This window comes from Pseudochaenichthys georgianus, chromosome 8 (genome assembly GCF_902827115.2).
Source record: "Pseudochaenichthys georgianus chromosome 8, fPseGeo1.2, whole genome shotgun sequence".
Taxonomy (NCBI): domain Eukaryota; kingdom Metazoa; phylum Chordata; class Actinopteri; order Perciformes; family Channichthyidae; genus Pseudochaenichthys; species Pseudochaenichthys georgianus.
In genome coordinates, this window is record NC_047510.2 from 30,779,266 (window position 1) to 30,797,579 (window position 18,314).

An 18,314-nucleotide genomic window follows, 5' to 3' on the forward strand; every position below is an offset into this window, starting at 1 on the left:
ACAAGCAATGCAAAGCAAATAGGCTAAAACAAAAAGGTGTCCTATATAAATAGATAAGGTTGATGTGATTTAATTTGAAGTGACTTAAACCTTTAAAGTGTGAAAGCATAAAATCTGCCACCAGAGGGCAGTATAATCAAATTTCAGTCGGATGTAATGAAAACACACACGTGCACTTTGAACACTTCCCCTTTTAAATTCTCCACATTAAATTAAAACAATAACCCTTTTTAATGTTTTCCATTTATTTATTTATTCTAAATCAAGGTAAAGACAGACATTTACAAAATATATAATGCATTTATTTGAAGTCTACTGCAGTGCGAGTGTCCACACGTGCGTTTCGGAGCATAAATATGTATGTATAAAAGCACGATGTACAAGGGAGTTTTTATGGTTCTATATAGAAGCTCGTAGGGGACTTTATTCAAACTGAAAAAGGAAAATGAAATTCTATAAATAAATATATAAATTCTAAAAAAGCATTATATGGAGGTTATTTTAGTGATTAGGAAAATGAAAATCCAATTTGCATTTGCATTTTCACCAAGTCATATAGGTGTTTCAAGGCTGTATTTAAACTAAAATGGAAATTATTTAAAATATCTTCTTTTCTTTTAAACCTAATTTACTGTACAGTGATTTATTTTCAAATTACATAAAAAAAGAAAATACAATAAAAAAAAAGTGATTTAATTTTTCAGGTTTAATAAAGATGATAATAATAATAATAATTGAACGCCTTTCAGGGGACCCAAGTTCACTCAACAGACAAACAAGAGTAAAACAAACAACAGTCAGACAAACAGTCTAAAACAGTCTAAAAGTATCATTTTAATAAAGTCCCCTACGGGCTTCCATAGAGCTCAGCTACACATGTCTATTGTCGTGTGCAGACAGTTGTTGTGTATCTGTGTGTTATTTTGTGTATTTCTGAGTGTGTCTACAGCAGGTCCTGCTCCACCCACACGGTCTTCTTCTGCTCCTCCAGGATGCGCTCCTTGATGACCCTGATGAGGTCGTCGGGTCCTGCCCAGGCCTCCGGCTCCACGCTGCCGTACAGACACGGGACGCCCTCCAGCTCCTTCACTTTGGCCCGACACGACTTCACGAACCCGTCCTCCGACTCCACGCGCAGAGGAAACTTCCTGTATGGACAGGAAACAGGAAGGAAGCAGCTCTGCGGTGTGAGCGGTTGGTTTGGTAATGTTTGGAGCACATGATCTCTGTACAACACTGGTTTTTACTTTACTTAAGACAACGTGACAACAGCGCAGTGTAAAAACATTCGGTTGCAAGTCCTACATTTGAAATTCTACTTAAGTAAAAGGACATAAATATCGAAAGCTAATTATGCACAAAGTAACTAAAAGTACTAAATGTACTCTTTCAGATGCTCAGTAAAGTCTTCAAGGGGCTGAAGTGGGATTTGCATATGCACTAAAGATAATAATGTGAACACACGGATGAGTGTTGTGTGCAACAGAATTAAAAAAGTGGTTTCCATGACTCCACTGGTGCGCTTGCTTTGTTGCGAGGCAGTTCACTATATTTGACCTTATCATTCTTACTAATAAATGATGCCTTCAAGCAAATCCATGCAAAACTTAATAAATTAAAAGTAAGTTATAAGCAACTGGACTGACCAGTGAGGGTCTTTCAATTATTACAATTCATCTAATGATTGTGATCATATGATGAGTTGTGATGACTGATCATGTTTTGTGTTTGAAATCAAAGTATCTACAACAGATACATAAATATATATATTTCCCTCTGACTTTACTTAAAAATACAATAATTCCCTACTGGTTTTGCAGTTTAACATAATTTCTTAGTTTAAGAGCTGAACAAAGAGGACCTTCTCCTCCTAAAGTGTCATGAAAGAAGTGACGTGCTGGCCTTTGGAAAAAGGATGTTGTTGGACTTGTGGGTAAATATGTGACAAAGACTGAGGTTTGTCAGGCTTACCGTAACTTCTTGACATTTTTATCACAGATCTTGACGTAGATGATGATCGGGTAGATTTCTCTTCGCAGGAGATCTTTGACGCAGCTCAGCTCCGCCTCCAGCAGGCAGTGTTTCCCCTGGTGGGAGAAAATGGGTTTTAAAGATAAATACAGATACTGTGACATGTGTGTGGCATGATTGAAAACATAGATGAATACGCAACACCGATTTAGAAAGTGAATAGTGGTATCATAACAACGAGAAAGTCCCCTTTGACAGCCTACTTAAATATTTTTCTTGTATGGCTTTTGTAAAAAATGTAGGAATACGTGGTCATTCAAAGTCAGCGTGATGAAGTGTGTTTGTTTCCCTGGCAGAAAAAAAAGAGGATAACTAACATCGAAAAAGTAATAAAGAAAATCATCAGCATCGGCAAAAGTGCTAATCTAAATAGTGACAGAAACATCTGTTCTTGCTGCATGGGATTGGCTGGTGTGACGTCAACATCTCAACATGGCAGCTCCTGTACCTGTTATCTTTTTTCAGTGGGAGGAAGACGAGACATGATGTACAGTCTATGGTGTTCACACACACACACACACACACACACACACACACACACACACACACACACACACACACACACACACACACACACACACACACACACACACACACACACACACACACACACACACACACACACACACACACACACACACACACACACACACACACACACACACACACACACACACACACACACATTTGTCTCAAACAGCCTACCTTAGATGCGACAGCCTCTATGTTTTCTCGGGTGATGCATTCAAACGTGGCTTGTTTCTCTTTGTAGTGAATGAAGGGCTCCATGTTCTGCTTCAGATGAAACTCTTCTTTTGACAGGGTGTCTAAACAAAAGAAATGTCATGGTTTTGAGTTCTTTTACTTAAAGAGTCCTCTCCTGCTGATGCTCAGGTGTATATCAGTATGTAGTGTCTCTACTTTAAAGAGTCCTCTCCTGCTGATGTTCAGGTGTATATCAGTATGTAGTGTCTCTACTTTAAAGAGTCCTCTCCTGCTGATGTTCAGGTATATATCAGTATGTAGTGTCTCTACTTTAAAGAGTCCTCTCCTGCTGATGTTCAGGTGTATATCAGTATGTAGTGTCTCTACTTTAAAGAGTCCTCTCCTGCTGATGTTCAGGTGTATATCAGTATGTAGTGTCTCGACTTTAAAGAGTCCTCTCCTGCTGAGGTTCAGGTGCATATCAGTATGTAGTGTCTCTACTTTAAAGAGTCCTCTCCTGCTGATGTTCGGGTGTATATCAGTATGTAGTGTCTCTACTTTAAAGAGTCCTCTCCTGCTGATGTTCGGGTGTATATCAGTATGTAGTGTCTCTACTTTAAAGAGTCCTCTCCTGCTGATGTTCAGGTGTATATCAGTATGTAGTGTCTCTACTTTAAAGAGTCCTCTCCTGCTGATGTTCAGGTGTATATCAGTATGTAGTGTCTCTACTTTAAAGAGTCCTCTCCTGCCGATGTTCAGGTGTATATCAGTATGTAGTGTCTCTACTTTAAAGAGTCCTCTCCTGCCGATGTTCAGGTGTATATCAGTATGTAGTGTCTCTACTTTAAAGAGTCCTCTCCTGCTGATGTTCAGGTGTATATCAGTATGTAGTGTCTCTACTTTAAAGAGTCCTCTCCTGCTGATGTTCAGGTGTATATCAGTATGTAGTGTCTCTCCTTTAAAGAGTCCTCTCCTGCTGATGTTCAGGTGTATATCAGTATGTAGTGTCTCTACTGGGACATGTCTCCATGCTCTGATGTTCAGAAAGCTCTGTATTTGTCTCATACTGCCTGTGCTGCAGCACCTCTTTTCACCCTCTGTCTGAAACCAGGTGGGAGACAAACTGGATTTGTGTATCCTTGTTCTAATTTGGTACATTTAGACTTGATTTTTGCACCTTTTGTTGAGTCGTACTTTGGTTGTTTTTATGTCCTTGTGCTGTGACAAGAAGGTAATACAATAGTATGGAAAGTTATAAATATCTTTTTTAAAGTAGAAACTGTTAAATGTATGTTAGCTGTAAAGTGTCTCTACTGTAGGCTATTAGAATGTAGAATTATATGTACAGCACTTTGGCTCGACCAAAAATCGTTTATAAATGTGCTATATAAATAGAACTTGATTTGATTTAATAGTCACAACCCATTTAATACAGAAGGAACAGAAACTGCTGAGGTTTTTGAGGGAATCTCAACTAAACCAAGACATGACAGTCCATTGTCTTGCCAGATGTTAGACTGTGACCCAGCATTTAGTCCGACCCCACTGTGTTACTCTCTGTATCGCTAAACGAAGATAAATGAGGCTATGAACCCCAGTGTGTTGATGTCATCATTAGCATCATCCTAGTTATCAACTGGGCCATCTTTCTCCCTGCCCCTGTCTCTCTGGTTTCACTTATTAACATTAATACGGTGCAGTACAATACCTGACCCAAATCCTGATAGTAGCTTTCTTCCCCCCCCCCTTTCTACTCTTCTTATCCACTATCTCCCCGATCTTTGACTCACAATAGTTGGACACATACACCAACCAGACGGAAACCTTCCTTATGAAGACTTTGAGATGACATGTTTTACAGTAAATGTAAATGTCCCCTCATGTGTGTGTTTATTCCCATCACACACTGACCTGGTTTGCAAGATATATTAGCTTTCTTCTCCCCCCTTTCTACTCTTCTTATCCACTGTCTCCGCCATCTTTGACTCACAATAGTTGGACACATTGGGATTGCACCAACCAGACGGAAACCCTGACCCAATCTTCTGCTCCTTACAACCCACTGCCTGTGTAAAACACATGTTCTTTTGTTTTATTTGTTTTGTTTTAATGTTCTGTATTTTAAATTGTTTTATTTAAGTATCCCAGTAATGTCTGTTGCATGTTTTAAATGTATTGTATTTACTTGTTTAAAAGAAATGTGTTTTAGGTTGACTTTTAAAATCTGTCCAGGGACTACAGATGAAAAATAGCCTCTTGGCTAACTGGCACATTTACAGAAATGTTCATTAATGTGCACTGTCCCTGTTGAATAAATGAATACATAAAAAATAAACATGTTTTACAGTACATTTGCTTGTTTATTCCCATCTTACACTGACCTGGTTTGCAGGTATGGTAGTCCATGGCTCCCCCACTGTTGAGTATTTTCTGGATGATGGTTTGTGCCAGAGCGGTGGGAGTGAAGAGCACGGGCCTCCTCCTCTGGGTCCGCTGGGGGGTGACGGGGCTGTAGGGGATCAGGTTCAGACCCCGGCTCAGCTCGCTGTCCGGGTCCGCAGCGTCTGTTAGCACACACCCACACAACAACACTCAAGACTCAAGGCTTTTATTGTCATTTGTACATAGCTACTGTGGCGGCTCAATTTCCAGTTCAGTTTGAGTCGCCGAGAGGCTAAGCTTTGCTATAAGCTGTGACGCGTTTTCAAAGAGAAAGTCCATACTGAAGCAAGATAGTTTGACGATATTTAATAAACAAAATCAAAACACAGTAACTATAGAGACCAAACGGTCAACAGAGAAAATGACGGCACAAGCTGACCCTCTGTCATCCACACTCGACATGAAACAGGTGACCTACAGTATTTACACAAACCACACCCATGTGACAATTACCGGAAGTGCTCAACGAACAAATAAAAGTGATGTAAACAAATAATAATACAGATATAAACTCAGGCTAGGTAGCATTTTGGCTCCTACAGCTACAGTGTAGATATGTCAATGAAAATCTTAGCTCACAGGCTCCTCCAACGGGGCAACATAATAAAACAGACAAAATAGTAACTTATAACTTATCTTGAGAATGTGTGTGTGTGTGTGTGTGTGTGTGTGTGTGTGTGTGTGTGTGTGTGTGTGTGTGTGTGTGTGTGTGTGTTTGAGGTCAAAAACTGTTATACTTAACAGCGCAACCTCTGTATTTAAACAGACATTGTTTGAGTGCTAAATGGCTCATACAAGAGGTACGCACGAGGGTCGACAGAGAGAAAATGTAGCCTGGCTTAAAATCTACGAGCTAGTTTTTTTTTTAAATGTATATATTTCAACCAAGTGCCAATTTTCCCCTGTGAAAAATGAAAGCAATATGGAAGTAACAACAACTGCAGTGCCCTTAATGGCCAATAGGGGGTGGCTCCAAAAGGGAGTCCATGTGCTGTGTGTAGAGTGTATCCTGGATCAGTCGTACTCACCTTCTGGCCTCAGCGCTTCATACCCCTGCCTGGGTACCGTTGAGCTGCCTGAGCAGTTGATGATCCTCACTCTCTCACTGCTGTTCATTCGCTTACACTTGATATCCACCCTGCTCACAAACTGCAAATCAAAACAGACACGGACAAGTGTTATAGGACACAGCAGTGAGACTATTCATTGTTCAAGACATTTGATCCTTAAGAGACCAAACTGTTTTTCCTTTTTGATATCTGCAGTACCTGTAGTATCTGTGTGAGGAAGATGCTGGCTCTAGAAGCCCGTGGAATGGCTTTAGGATCAGACGACGGGCTCACTTCTTCTGGCTGTAAATTAGTCTACGAATTAACTCATTTGAGATATGCATGCCACATATTGAAATATAATATGTGTAGATCGTTTTTAATTAAATAAAGGTTATTTCTTACCTTACTGTTGCGCTGGATTTCATTCTCTTCCTTTCCCCCTCGACACACCAGCTTCTGGATCTTTACCAGGAGCAGCTGCTGGGCCCTACACACACACACACACACACACACACACACACACACACACACACACACACACACACACACACACACACACACACACACACACACACACACACACATACACACACACACACACACACACACACACACACACACACACACACAGCATTGAGAGGGAGTTTGAGACTCTTAGGTGTGTGTGTGTGTGTGTGTGTGTGTGTGTGTGTGTGTGTGTGTGTGTGTGTGTGTGTGTGTGTGTGTGTGTGTGTGTGCATGTGCGTGCGTGTGTGTGTGTGTGTGTGTGTGTGTGTGTGTGTGTGTGTGTGTGTGCGTGCATGCGTGCGTGTGCGTGTGTGCCTGTGTGTGCGCGTGTGTGTGTGTGTGTGTGTGCATGTGTGTGTGTGTGTGTGTGTGTGCATGTATGTGTGTGTGTGTGTTCGTGTGTGCGTGCGTGTGTGCGTGCGTGCATGTGTGTGTGTGCGTGCATGCGTGTGTGTGTGTGTGTGTGTGTGCGTGCGTGCATGTGCGTGTGCGCCTGTGTGTGTGTGTGTGTTGTAATCAGTGAAACTGTACATTCTGCAGGTGTAGCCCACTAAAGACCCCTCCTAAACTTTGCATGGTTGCTCATCTGTTACGTTTGCTCAAGATCCTGTCCTGTACTAGAGCAGAACAGATGTGCGATACTCAATTACTTTAGCATTGCAATGGTTTATTACACCATCCTGGTTTGTAACATGTGCTTGAATACGAAACAAAAGGTTTGATCTAACTCTAACTCTCGGTGTTAGACGGGGACATACAACAGAAGCGCTGTTTTTGCCCCTGACACGCTCAGATTGTTTGGAATGAAAACGTTTTGATTTAATTTGTACTTGATCTTGCCTCTCTGTTTTTGGAGAAGCATCATTTTCAGATTTGTTTATTTCCCATCGTTGCAATCAGCTTAACTATACTCAGTACTTCAGCGGACTTCCACAATATGGATGCAATGAGTGATTTCAAAACGGAACTTCTTGAGCAAGACCTTGTTACGCACAACAACAAAAAAGTAAAACAACATCTTTTTCTCGCAAGGGTCCTTCCAAAATGAACAACAATATTAGCTTTTAAGATGCAAATACAGGATTGATATTGCAGCGATTACATTGTAGACAGTTCAAGAGCTCCCTGATAAAGCACTTAGGGCGTGTGTGTGTGACATGTGGACAGACGCCTCTCGCTACTTGCTCTTAGAGAATTCTGTTAACTGGTTAAACTCATGTGATTAGTAGTGTCTAGAGTAGCTTAGTTAGTGTTTAGAGTAGCTTAGTTAGAGTGCAGAGTAGCTTAGTTAGAGTGCAGAGTAGCTTAGTTAGTGTTTAGAGTAGCTTAGTTAGAGTGCAGAGTAGCTTAGTTAGAGTGCAGAGTAGCTTAGTTAGTGTTTAGAGTAGCTTAGTTAGTGTTTAGAGTAGCTTAGTTAGTGTTTAGAGTAGCTTAGTTAGTGTTTAGAGTAGCTTAGTTAGTGTTTAGAGTAGCTTAGTTAGTGTTTAGAGTAGCTTAGTTAGTGTTTAGAGTAGCTTAGTTAGTGTTTAGAGTAGCTTAGTTAGTGTTTAGAGTAGCTTAGTTAGAGTGTAGAGTAGCTTAGTTAGAGTGTAGAGTAGCTTAGTTAGTGTTTAGAGTAGCTTAGTTAGTGTTTAGAGTAGCTTAGTTAGAGTGTAGAGTAGCTTAGTTAGAGTGTAGAGTAGCTTAGTTAGTGTTTAGAGTAGCTTAGTTAGTGTTTAGAGTAGCTTAGTTAGTGTTTAGAGTAGCTTAGTTAGAGTGCAGAGTAGCTTAGTTAATGTCTAGAGTAGCTTAGTTAGTGTTTGGAGTAGCTTAGGATTTTGTGACGGTTGCTTTTAGTTTAGCTGTGTTTTTGTATAGACTCTTTGTGTTAGTTGTACCACTTGTAAAGTGAGGTTTTGTTTTGTTTCTTATTTAGTGTAATAGTGTTTATTTCCTCGTATGCAAGTAGACTCCTTTTGTTAGAGTCCTCCTTTTGTTTGGTTAGTTATCAACCTGTGCTCCTTTGGCCTTTTTTGTTGTTCCAGGCTGCATGCCTGCCACCTTGTTTACCCTGCTATTTAAAATAAACCCATTATAACTATACCAATTCCAACTGGCGTGTGTCGAGACGAAAGTCAATAGGGCTATATGTAATTATATCTGTGAAAAACGGACTAACAAATAATTATGTGTTTTCATTTAGATTATTATTATTATTATTATTATTATAGTATTGTTCAATACCAGGAGAGGGTATTTGTTTATTTTGATAGCGTGGGCTACTTTTCAGAAGCGAGCTGTAGGAGGAAAGATATGAATGCCGCTTCCGGCAACACGGCTACAAAAAGGGGTGTAGTTTGTGATGGCCGGTCTCTTGTTCTCAAAGCCACGGAGAGAGAACCAGGCGACAGTGTGTGTGAGGCTCCGGAGACGCCGTTGGTATGTGTATTCTGTTTATTTACTTGATCTGTTGTCGCACTTTGCGAGAGTGCTGTTGCGCAATCAGCTGTGTTTTTACGTAGCACGGTCTGCCTGTGCTCCAGTGATTTCTGTGTGATTTAGACAGCGCAGGTGTTCAGATGAGGTTTTCTCTGGTGCTTGTTTCCAAGTGGAGATAAACACTCGTATTAATTCATTTACATTAATGATGTGGTTTTAAAGTAACAATTTATCCTTTTTAATTAAAACATAGTTTGTGGTGCTATTATTGTTATTATTGAGAATGCAGTGAGACCTGCAAAATGTTTGTAATTTGTGTAGCATGTGAGCTAACTTTTGTTTGTACTTTGTGTTTGAAGGTTTTCAACCTGATGAATTCTTGGAGCTGTCTTCATTAAATAAAGACAAAAAGAACAAATTTGAGTTGTCCAAAGCGTCCTCTGTTGCCCTCTAGCCTATCAAGTCAGGCTAAATCACTGAAACAGGCCAAAAACCTGAAGGACTTGACAGCGTGTGTTGCATTTCCTCATCCCTAGTGGGGACGTAACGTACATGGGGGCTCGTCCGGGATCTGAAACTTAATTCCTGGGGTTATAAGTGGTTTTATAGCTAAAGACAATTTGGTAAGGTTTGTGAGCAGTTCACCTGAGTATGGCAACTTTTGATTTGGAGTCCTTTTTGGTCTGTCCTTCATGAGCAGTTAGATCAGTGTCGTAGAGACGACTTGTATGAGATAGCGCAACATTTCAGTCTCGCAGTGAACAAACAAGCGTTAAAAAAAGAAATAAAGGCTTTGGTGGTGGATGAGTTGATGGAAAGGGGTTTTCTGGTGCTGCCTGCACAAGCTGAGCTCACTGTGCCTAATGTCCTGGCTAAAGGAGAAGGTGACGCCGCCTCGGTACAATCCACCGTCTCCTGGCAGCTCAGACTCTCGGGAAGGGAGTAGACTGAAGGTCCGTCTCGCCCGTCTCCAGTTGGAGGCGGCGGATAAAGAGAAGAGCAGGCAGACACAGTTCCAGCTGGAGGTGCGAAAACTAGAAATTGAGGCAGACAGGAAGTCAGGATGCGTCAGCTGGAGCTAGACTCCCAACTGCGCGCATCCGGTGCTTTTGATCCTGCCGGAAGAAACTTGCTATTTCCACCTCATCCACCTGCCTTTGACGTGAGTAAAAACATTTCGCTAGTGCCAACCTTCTGTGAGACTGAGGTGGATGCGTATTTTGGTGCCTTCGAGCGCATTGCTACAGCGTTGCGGTGGCCGGCTGAAGTTTGGGCTCTGATGGTAACGTGCAAATTATATGGAAAAGCTCAGGAAGCAGTTGCGGCTCTCACGTTAGAGGACAGCCTGCAGTATGACTCAGTGAAGGTTGCCATCCTCAGAGTGTATGAGTTAGTTCCTGAAGCTCACCGGCAGAAGTTTAGACACCATGAGGAGGGCTCCTAATCAAACTCACGCCGAGTTCGCCAGAGAGAAGGGAATGTTGTTTGCTAAGTGGATTGCCTCATGTAACGCTACCGATTATTCTTCTCTGAGGGAATTGATCATGTTGGAGGAGTTTAAGAAATGTTTGCCTGAGCACATTGTTGTTTACTTAAATGAGCAAAAAGTGAATTCCCTCTCTGCTGCTGCTGTTAGCCAATGTGTTAACGCACAAATCTGTGTTTCCCCCGGTCTTTACTGAGAGATCCCGCCGTGTGTCTGCCGCACCATTTACTCAGGCAAATCCTACTTTGATTGAGCTAAGTATCGCTGGTGTTTTATTGTTTTATATGATGTAACAAGAGAGGAGAGGGAGTGCTTGGACCGTCACAAACCTGGACATGTCATCGCCAACTGTGCAGCTCTGAAGCGTAAAGAGCAGCGGCAGAACATGCCCCCGCCAAAAGGTATTGGCCTGATCACCCGTACACGTGCACAGGCGAGTAAAAGTGTTCCTGATGTCCCAGAGTCTGATCCTGTGTGCCGATGCCTTCAGATGAAGCTGTGTCTGAGGAGAAGCCAGACATTGTGGCTCCCCCTCGCGAGGATGACAAGCCTCTCGACTTTTCGACTCTCCCGGTAACCCGAGAGCGTCAGCTAGTTTATCGGATCCTAGTGTTGGTGTTAGCTCTGCAACATTTTAAGATTTATGTTGGACCCAGCCTTTGGCCAATTGTGGTGTTTAGCTGTTAGATCCCTCCATATTCTGCCCTAGCGTGTCCAAGCACAGTCAGCGTCTCATGCAATGGCCTCTGATCGTGCGGGACTACAGCATCAGACACCCGTCATTAAAGGGCTCAGAGAATGTGTTGGCCGATGCTTTGTCCAGGTTGAGTTTGTGATGAGTGTGCGTTATTAGGCAGGTTGGTTTAGTGATGTTAGGATGTGTGTTATTGGGAGTTTCGTTAGTGTGTTTAGTTTCACAAAACCTGTGGCTTTGTGTCTTAAGGGGGGGGAGTGTCACGGCTGCTGCCTTCTTGGTCCTCTTAACTGTGCTAATCTGTGTTGTATGTAAATGAGCTGTGCGCTTGCCCTGACGTGATTGGCTGCCATCTCCTGGTCTCCTTTTGTTTGGTTAGTTATCAACCTGTGCTCCTTTGGCCTTTTGTGTTGTTCCAGGCTGCATGCCTTCCACCTTGTTTACCCTGCTGTTTAAAACAAACCCATTATAACTATTCCAACTGTTGCATTTCCTCATCCCTAGTGGGGACGTAACAATTATTATATTATATTGTATTTACTTGCACTATTTTATATGTTGTGTTGCACTGTTGGAAGAGCCTGTGACCTAAGATTTTCATTGTCATAACTACACTGTAGCTACATGACAATAAAAGCCTTGTAAAGCTTAACCACAAGAGAACTTGAGAGACCTTCTCCGTACCGTGAGTTGCTGGGTATGGTTCCCCGCTCGGCCAGGTCCAGGCCGCTGTACGGGTCGACCTGAGCGCACAGCCACTCGCAGCGGCCCAGGTGCCGGGTGTCCAGCACGTGCACCACCTCGTCACAGTGCATGCTCAGAGAGCAGCTGTCCGCCTGGCCCGAGATGCTGAGGTTGACCCGGATGTAGAACGAGTCGCCGGAAACCATCGGGCCTTCAGCCAGGTTACTCTGAAGGCGACGGTAGGCTAGAACACACACGTTTGAATTTAAAGGTCTCCTATTATGCTGTTTTTCATCAATATGTTACAGGTCTCAGATATATACAGGTCATTGCAGCATTACCCATAATCCCCTCTGTTTCAGCCCTGTTTCCAAAGTGCTGATTCTCTGTCTGTTACTTTAGATGAAAACAAGGAGCCCCTCCCCACGCCCCTCTGAGAGACATTTGGTTACAAAGAACACAATGGTGCTCTAGGAGGAGATTCAGGTGATAAGGTGGGGGGGGGTTACCTTGGTTGCTGATTGGCTAATGGTTACTCAAGCCAAGACATCGTTATGACATCATAAAGCGCCCAAAATCTGATCAGCTCATTTTCAGACAGGTTTTTATAGAAATGGATCAAAAAGAGAGAGAATCTTTGTTCCTGAAACTTTCAGAGTCTCTTTCCACAGAGGGGACACATGTTGATGTAGAAGAGACATGAAGAAGAGGGGACACATGTTGATGTAGAAGAGACATGAAGAAGAGGGGACACATGTTGATGTAGAAGAGACATGGAGAAGAGGGGACACATGTTGATGTAGAATAAACATGAAGAAGAGGGGACACATGTTGATGTAGAGGAGACATGAAGAAGAGGGGACACATGTTGATGTAGAAGAGACATGAAGAAGAGGGGACACATGTTGATGTAGAAGAGACATGAAGAAGAGGGGACACATGTTGATGTAGAAGAGACATGAAGAAGAGGGGACACATGTTGATGTAGAAGAGACATGAAGAAGAGGGGACACATGTTGATGTAGAAGAGACATGAAGAAGAGGGGACACATGTTGATGTAGAAGAGACATGAGGAAGAGGGGACACATGTTGATGTAGAAGAGACATGAAGAAGAGGGGACACATGTTGATGTAGAAGAGACATGAAGAAGAGGGGACACATGTTGATGTAGAAGAGACATGAAGAAGAGGGGACACATGTTGATGTAGAAGAGACACAAAGAAGAGGGGACACATGTTGGTGTAGAAGAGACATGAAGAAGAGGGGACACGTGTTGATGTAGAAGAGACATGAAGAAGAGGGGACACATGTTGATGTAGAAGAGACATGGAGAAGAGGGGACACATGTTGATGTAGAAGAGACATGAAGAAGAGGGGACACATGTTGATGTAGAAGAGACATGAAGAAGAGGGGACACATGTTGATGTAGAAGAGACATGAAGACACTGTATATTGAATACTACACAAACACAAGTCTGAAAAAAACATCACTTACAGTCAAAGTTGGCTCGATAGTGCAGCTTGACGGGTCCGGAGCAGTGCTGCAGCGTCCAATGAGCTTCTTCCTGAGTGCTGGTGTCCAATGAAATGCTTTGGTTCTCCTCACGTATGCATCCCTCAAGCTGATTCGCCAATCAAACACAAGAAAGATCAATAAATTACAGATTAAAGCATTCACGTTTCTGTCTGGAATAAGAACATGTTTGTTTTTAAGCATATTTTAAACATAATTTTGATGAAATTATGAATTGCAAGATGTTGGCAATGGTAATCGTGATATTATATTTGAAGTAAAAAAACTAATAATTGAATCAGGAAAGAGGAAAAACTCAAATGAATCTAAAATAGAAACATTTAACGATAAATGATGGTAGAAATGTATGTTTACATATAGCCTTGGCCTCTGAGACTTGTACACTTAATTGAACCTTTGTCAAAAGTCTACAGTACGTTCTCATTGGTGCTTTTCCATTTGTACAGCCAGTTCTAATGGGCCGAAATGTAAATACTCATCTAACAACGACCCTGTTAAAAGCCCTGTGTGAACCTTTGTGGTGTAATCATTTTGTCTTAATTTACATTATTTAATTTCATATTCTGTTCTTGTACATTTCGTACCATATTCTATTGACATGTATATAGACTTTTTGCACTACTTTGTATTTTATCATATATGTTGCATTGTTGGAGGAGCTCAGGTCAGACGAATTTAATTGCCATTTCTACGCTGTAACTTTGTGCACATGACGATAAACCCTTTGAATCTTTGAATGCAGGAGTGATCTACGCACCATCAGGATGTGGTGGCCCTCCCGGAGCCCCGCCTTCTCCGCGATGGAGTCCGACTGGACGTGAGAGATGAATATCCCGCTGTCGTTTCCACCGACCAAAATGATGTCCTTCAGCAGGTTGTCGCCGGGCAGAGATAACTCCTGCACCGGCTTCAGAGAGCCACTGATCCTCGAGAAGGAAGAGAGAGACGGACGAAACGGCCTGGAAGAAGAAGAAGACGATGATGATGAAGAAGGAGAACAACAACAACAAGAACACAAAGAACTAAGAAGAAGATGGTGTGACTAGTTGAATACATGTATAACTGTATGATTGTTTGTACTGTACCGCTCCAGAGAGAGTTTCCTGAAGATGTTGTTGACCTGCTCCAGGTCGTACGAGTCCATCCCTTCTGACTGATGGGACGAGGAAGACGAGTGGACAGAAGGGGCTTCGTCCTCTAAGGAAGGGATGGAGAGACAGACAGTTAACAAAAGTGTCACTCAGTACAGACATTTCCTTAGTGTGATATTGGGTAATGTGTAAAAGTATTCTTTACCAAACTCCATGGTGTCACTATCAAAGTCCGAGAGGCTAAAAGAGAACAAGCGTCAGTATATTTGAAGCCATTCATAACAGGAAATGAAGTACAAACCAGCACAGATTTATAAAAAGGATGAAATAAGAGTTGCACGTAAGCTTCTATATTTATTAAACAGCAGAGATTTGCTGATGATCCCGTGTGACTACCTGCGGGGGTTGAAGTCGTTTTCCTTCTCCCTCTCTCGGCGATAGAGCGATGCTTTCTCCGGAGGCTCAGGCAGCGTGGACTGGATGCTCTGGTTACGGTAACGCAGCTGGAGATTTAATAAGTGAACAAAGCAGAGAATCCAAACTGAGACGTCAAATGGACTTTGAGAAAGTTATATTAAAGTGGTCCTATTACACTCATTTTCAGGTTCATATGAATCAAATCAAGTTTTATTTATATAGCACATTTATAAACGATTTTTGGTGGAGCCAAAGTGCTGTACATATCATAAAAATAGCCTACAGTATAGACACTTTGCAGCAAATACAACAGCACAGATTGTTCAGAATATCAGTATGAGAAAAACGACACCCTCTGTCCTTCGACCCTCTGTCCTTAGACCCTCTGTCCTTAGACCCTCTGTCCTTAGACCCTCACATCGTACAAGGAAACACTTCCAGAGAAAACCCACAGTTTAAGGGGAACATGGGAGAAACCTCAGGGAGAGCAGCAGAGGAGGGGTCCCTCTCCCAGGACGGACAGATGTTAGGAAATGCATGTGTCTGTAATAAGAAGATTAATCCACGAGGATGTCAGCTACATATTAGTATATATTAGTATGTAGTGTCTCTACTACATGTCTCCATGCTTTAATTTTCAAAAAGCTCTTTATTTGTCTCATACTGCCTGTGCTGCAGCACCTCTTTTCACCCTCTGTCTGAAACCAGAGCCCAGTCTGCTCTGATTGGTCAGCTGGCCGGCTCTGTTATCATTGGTCAACTGCTTAATCTATCACGTACAATGCGTTGGAGCGCTAGCCAATAGAAGCGCAAGTGATAGATAGTGATGTCATTGGGTTACGGAAGAAAACCAAGGAGTCCAATGGAGGCGTTTCAGGAAGTGTGAGGGAGAGAAACTTTGGGATTTTAGCCTTTTCAGACTATTTACATGCACAAAAAACCTATATAACACACTACAGGAAAAGGAAAACCCCCAAATAGTACAATAGGGCCTCTTTAACCTATGATATAGGACTATAGTGATGTCTGCAAAGCTCACCATGTTTGGTCTGTTGAACTGGTCCATACTGACGGTGAGAGGAGAGGGGGACGGGGAGCAGGAGAGGGAGGCGGCTGAGAAGGGAGGATACGAGGGGGAGGCAGGGAGGGACACGCTGTTGGAGTTATAGTTTCGCATCTGGATATCCAGGAAATATCCTCCGCTGGCTGACAGAGCTGAAAGGTGGAGAGAAATTAAAATAAACTTGCGTAGACGAACGTTACTGTTAGGGTGGAGTAGAAACACATTTATGAATGAACTTTAGGATCATGTGTTACCTGTCGATTGAGAGGGCTCATAGTTGACTTCTCTGGGAAAACAGACTGGAGACTTTGCTCTGTTCTAAAATATAAAGAAAACATGAAAGCTAATGTTAAAAAAAAGTACGCTTCTTAAAAATATAACGATATCATCTGTTTACAAAACTGAAACGATTAGGCGACCTTTTGATGAGTTAGTAGCTAAATGTGTGTTTTGGTCATAAGTAAGAACATCGTTACCACTTAGCTGTGTCGGAAATATGTTTCTCAAAACAGTCTGCGATAATGTCCAATACATTTGTTTGAAAGAAGTAACTAGGTGTGAATAATGTGTAGTGACTGACTGCTTTTAGGTTGGGTCTGCGTTTCAGACGAGGCTCCTCCGATGGAAACTTCCCCTCATGGGATTCATCGCTCGACCACTCTGATTGGCTGGGTTTATAATCCCCCGCCTGAGAAATAATGGTGGGAGGCATGTCCCTCGGCAGACTCTGCAAAAAGAAATTAAAAATGGCATTGAAATATTCACAAAAACGGAAATATTGCAAGTTCCAGTGAAGCGTTCTCCACCGTGTCTCACCTGGTCCAAAACGATGTCCTTGGCCAGCCGTCGTAGGCGAGACTCCAGAGTGACCAGACGGGCTTCTTTGTGTACAATCTCGATCTGGAGTTCGTCGCTCCTCTCCTCCAGCTCTCTGATCTGTTTACGATATTTGTCCTTGTCGATGAGACTCTGGGAGAAATGGTGCTGGGCCTCGTCTCTGGCTCGAAACGCCTGTAGCAGTGGAGGAGTGGAAGTCAGAACCACAACAGAAACGACAACAGAAGATCTTTCAATCCTTTCGTGATGAAATCAGAGCAATGTAGCAAAGCGACCAAGATATAAATGCAAGTATTCAGGGGATAAAGCGAAGCATAGTGTCTGAAAAACGGTAGAAAATGACACGTAGACAAATTAGGGCTGCACGATATATCGTGTCGTGACGATAATCGCGATATGCGCATGTGCGATATTCACATCGCGTGGAGGTGCGATTTTTTTTGTAGGACTCGCGATATTAAGTAGGCAAATTAACTCAAACACGTCATGTTACAATTATTTTGCTGCTTGCTATACAAAATAAAAACGTGCGCGGCTCTCATGTCAGGGGTACTTGAGTGAGTGACAGCAAACCACCAATCACAATCACATCTCCAAAGCAACCGGACCCGTGATCAAAGGTAAAAACACTGAATGAAGTCGTTTCATGTGTTTCTCCAGGGCAGTTCGGCGCATGCTAACCGAGCTAGCTCAGCTTGTTGCTCTGATAACTTAAGATCCAGACGTCCGTGACTAAAATCCTTCATCCGGTTAAATATAGTTAAAGAAATACCAATTGTATAGCACTAAAGTTAAAGAAAGGATGGTTTGCGGGGAAAAAAACGGTATTTTCTTCAATTCCTGTATGTTTTCATCTCGTAATTATCGCAGGGAGGGAAAAAATCGCAATGTCAGTTTTTTCCAATATCGTGCAGCCCTAAGACAGATGTGTCATCACACACAGGTAACATTAGAACAAGGAACTGTAGCAGTAAATGATCTGGTATACATGTCACATATATGTCACTGATATATAAATACAAACAGTGGCAGGTTCATTCTGTGACCAACTGAGGAGGATCAGATTAATTTAGATTCAGGAAGTTTTTAACTAGATGAGAATATCAAATTATTTCCTTAATCTGATTACTCTTTTTTTAATATATATACACATATATTTAGTTTTTAAAGAGGACATACTATGCAAATGTTCAGGTTCATATTTGTATGAAGCCCCTTTAATTCACACAGTTATGCTTGACTACGCGGTTATTCCATACAAACCATTTATTTATTGATATTGGTTGAGTTGTTATATGGGGGATATTCGCAAGTCTGCATGTGTGTGTTTTCACCTGGTCCCTCTCCTTC

At 42.2% G+C, this 18,314-nt stretch overlaps 1 protein-coding gene across 1 annotated transcript in view; it reads right to left on the minus strand.

Moving 5' to 3' along the window:
* Positions 1-227: 227 nt before the first annotated feature.
* Positions 228-18,314, minus strand: part of card11 (caspase recruitment domain family, member 11) — a 41,933-nt gene continuing 23,846 nt past the window's right edge. Inside the window, exons 8-25 of the mRNA XM_034089562.2 lie at positions 18,299-18,314; positions 16,944-17,138; positions 16,708-16,854; positions 16,382-16,445; positions 16,104-16,279; positions 15,044-15,150; positions 14,853-14,887; positions 14,642-14,753; positions 14,314-14,515; positions 13,518-13,644; positions 12,020-12,263; positions 6,633-6,717; positions 6,447-6,530; positions 6,207-6,327; positions 5,118-5,300; positions 2,737-2,858; positions 1,972-2,087; positions 228-1,148 (exon numbers count right to left, since the gene is read on the minus strand). The exon at positions 18,299-18,314 is cut by the window's right edge and continues 110 nt beyond it. Coding sequence (XP_033945453.1) covers positions 944-1,148; positions 1,972-2,087; positions 2,737-2,858; positions 5,118-5,300; positions 6,207-6,327; positions 6,447-6,530; positions 6,633-6,717; positions 12,020-12,263; positions 13,518-13,644; positions 14,314-14,515; positions 14,642-14,753; positions 14,853-14,887; positions 15,044-15,150; positions 16,104-16,279; positions 16,382-16,445; positions 16,708-16,854; positions 16,944-17,138; positions 18,299-18,314 — 2,341 coding nt within the window. The 3' untranslated portion in view covers positions 228-943. The remainder of the gene's footprint in view (positions 1,149-1,971; positions 2,088-2,736; positions 2,859-5,117; positions 5,301-6,206; positions 6,328-6,446; positions 6,531-6,632; positions 6,718-12,019; positions 12,264-13,517; positions 13,645-14,313; positions 14,516-14,641; positions 14,754-14,852; positions 14,888-15,043; positions 15,151-16,103; positions 16,280-16,381; positions 16,446-16,707; positions 16,855-16,943; positions 17,139-18,298) is intronic.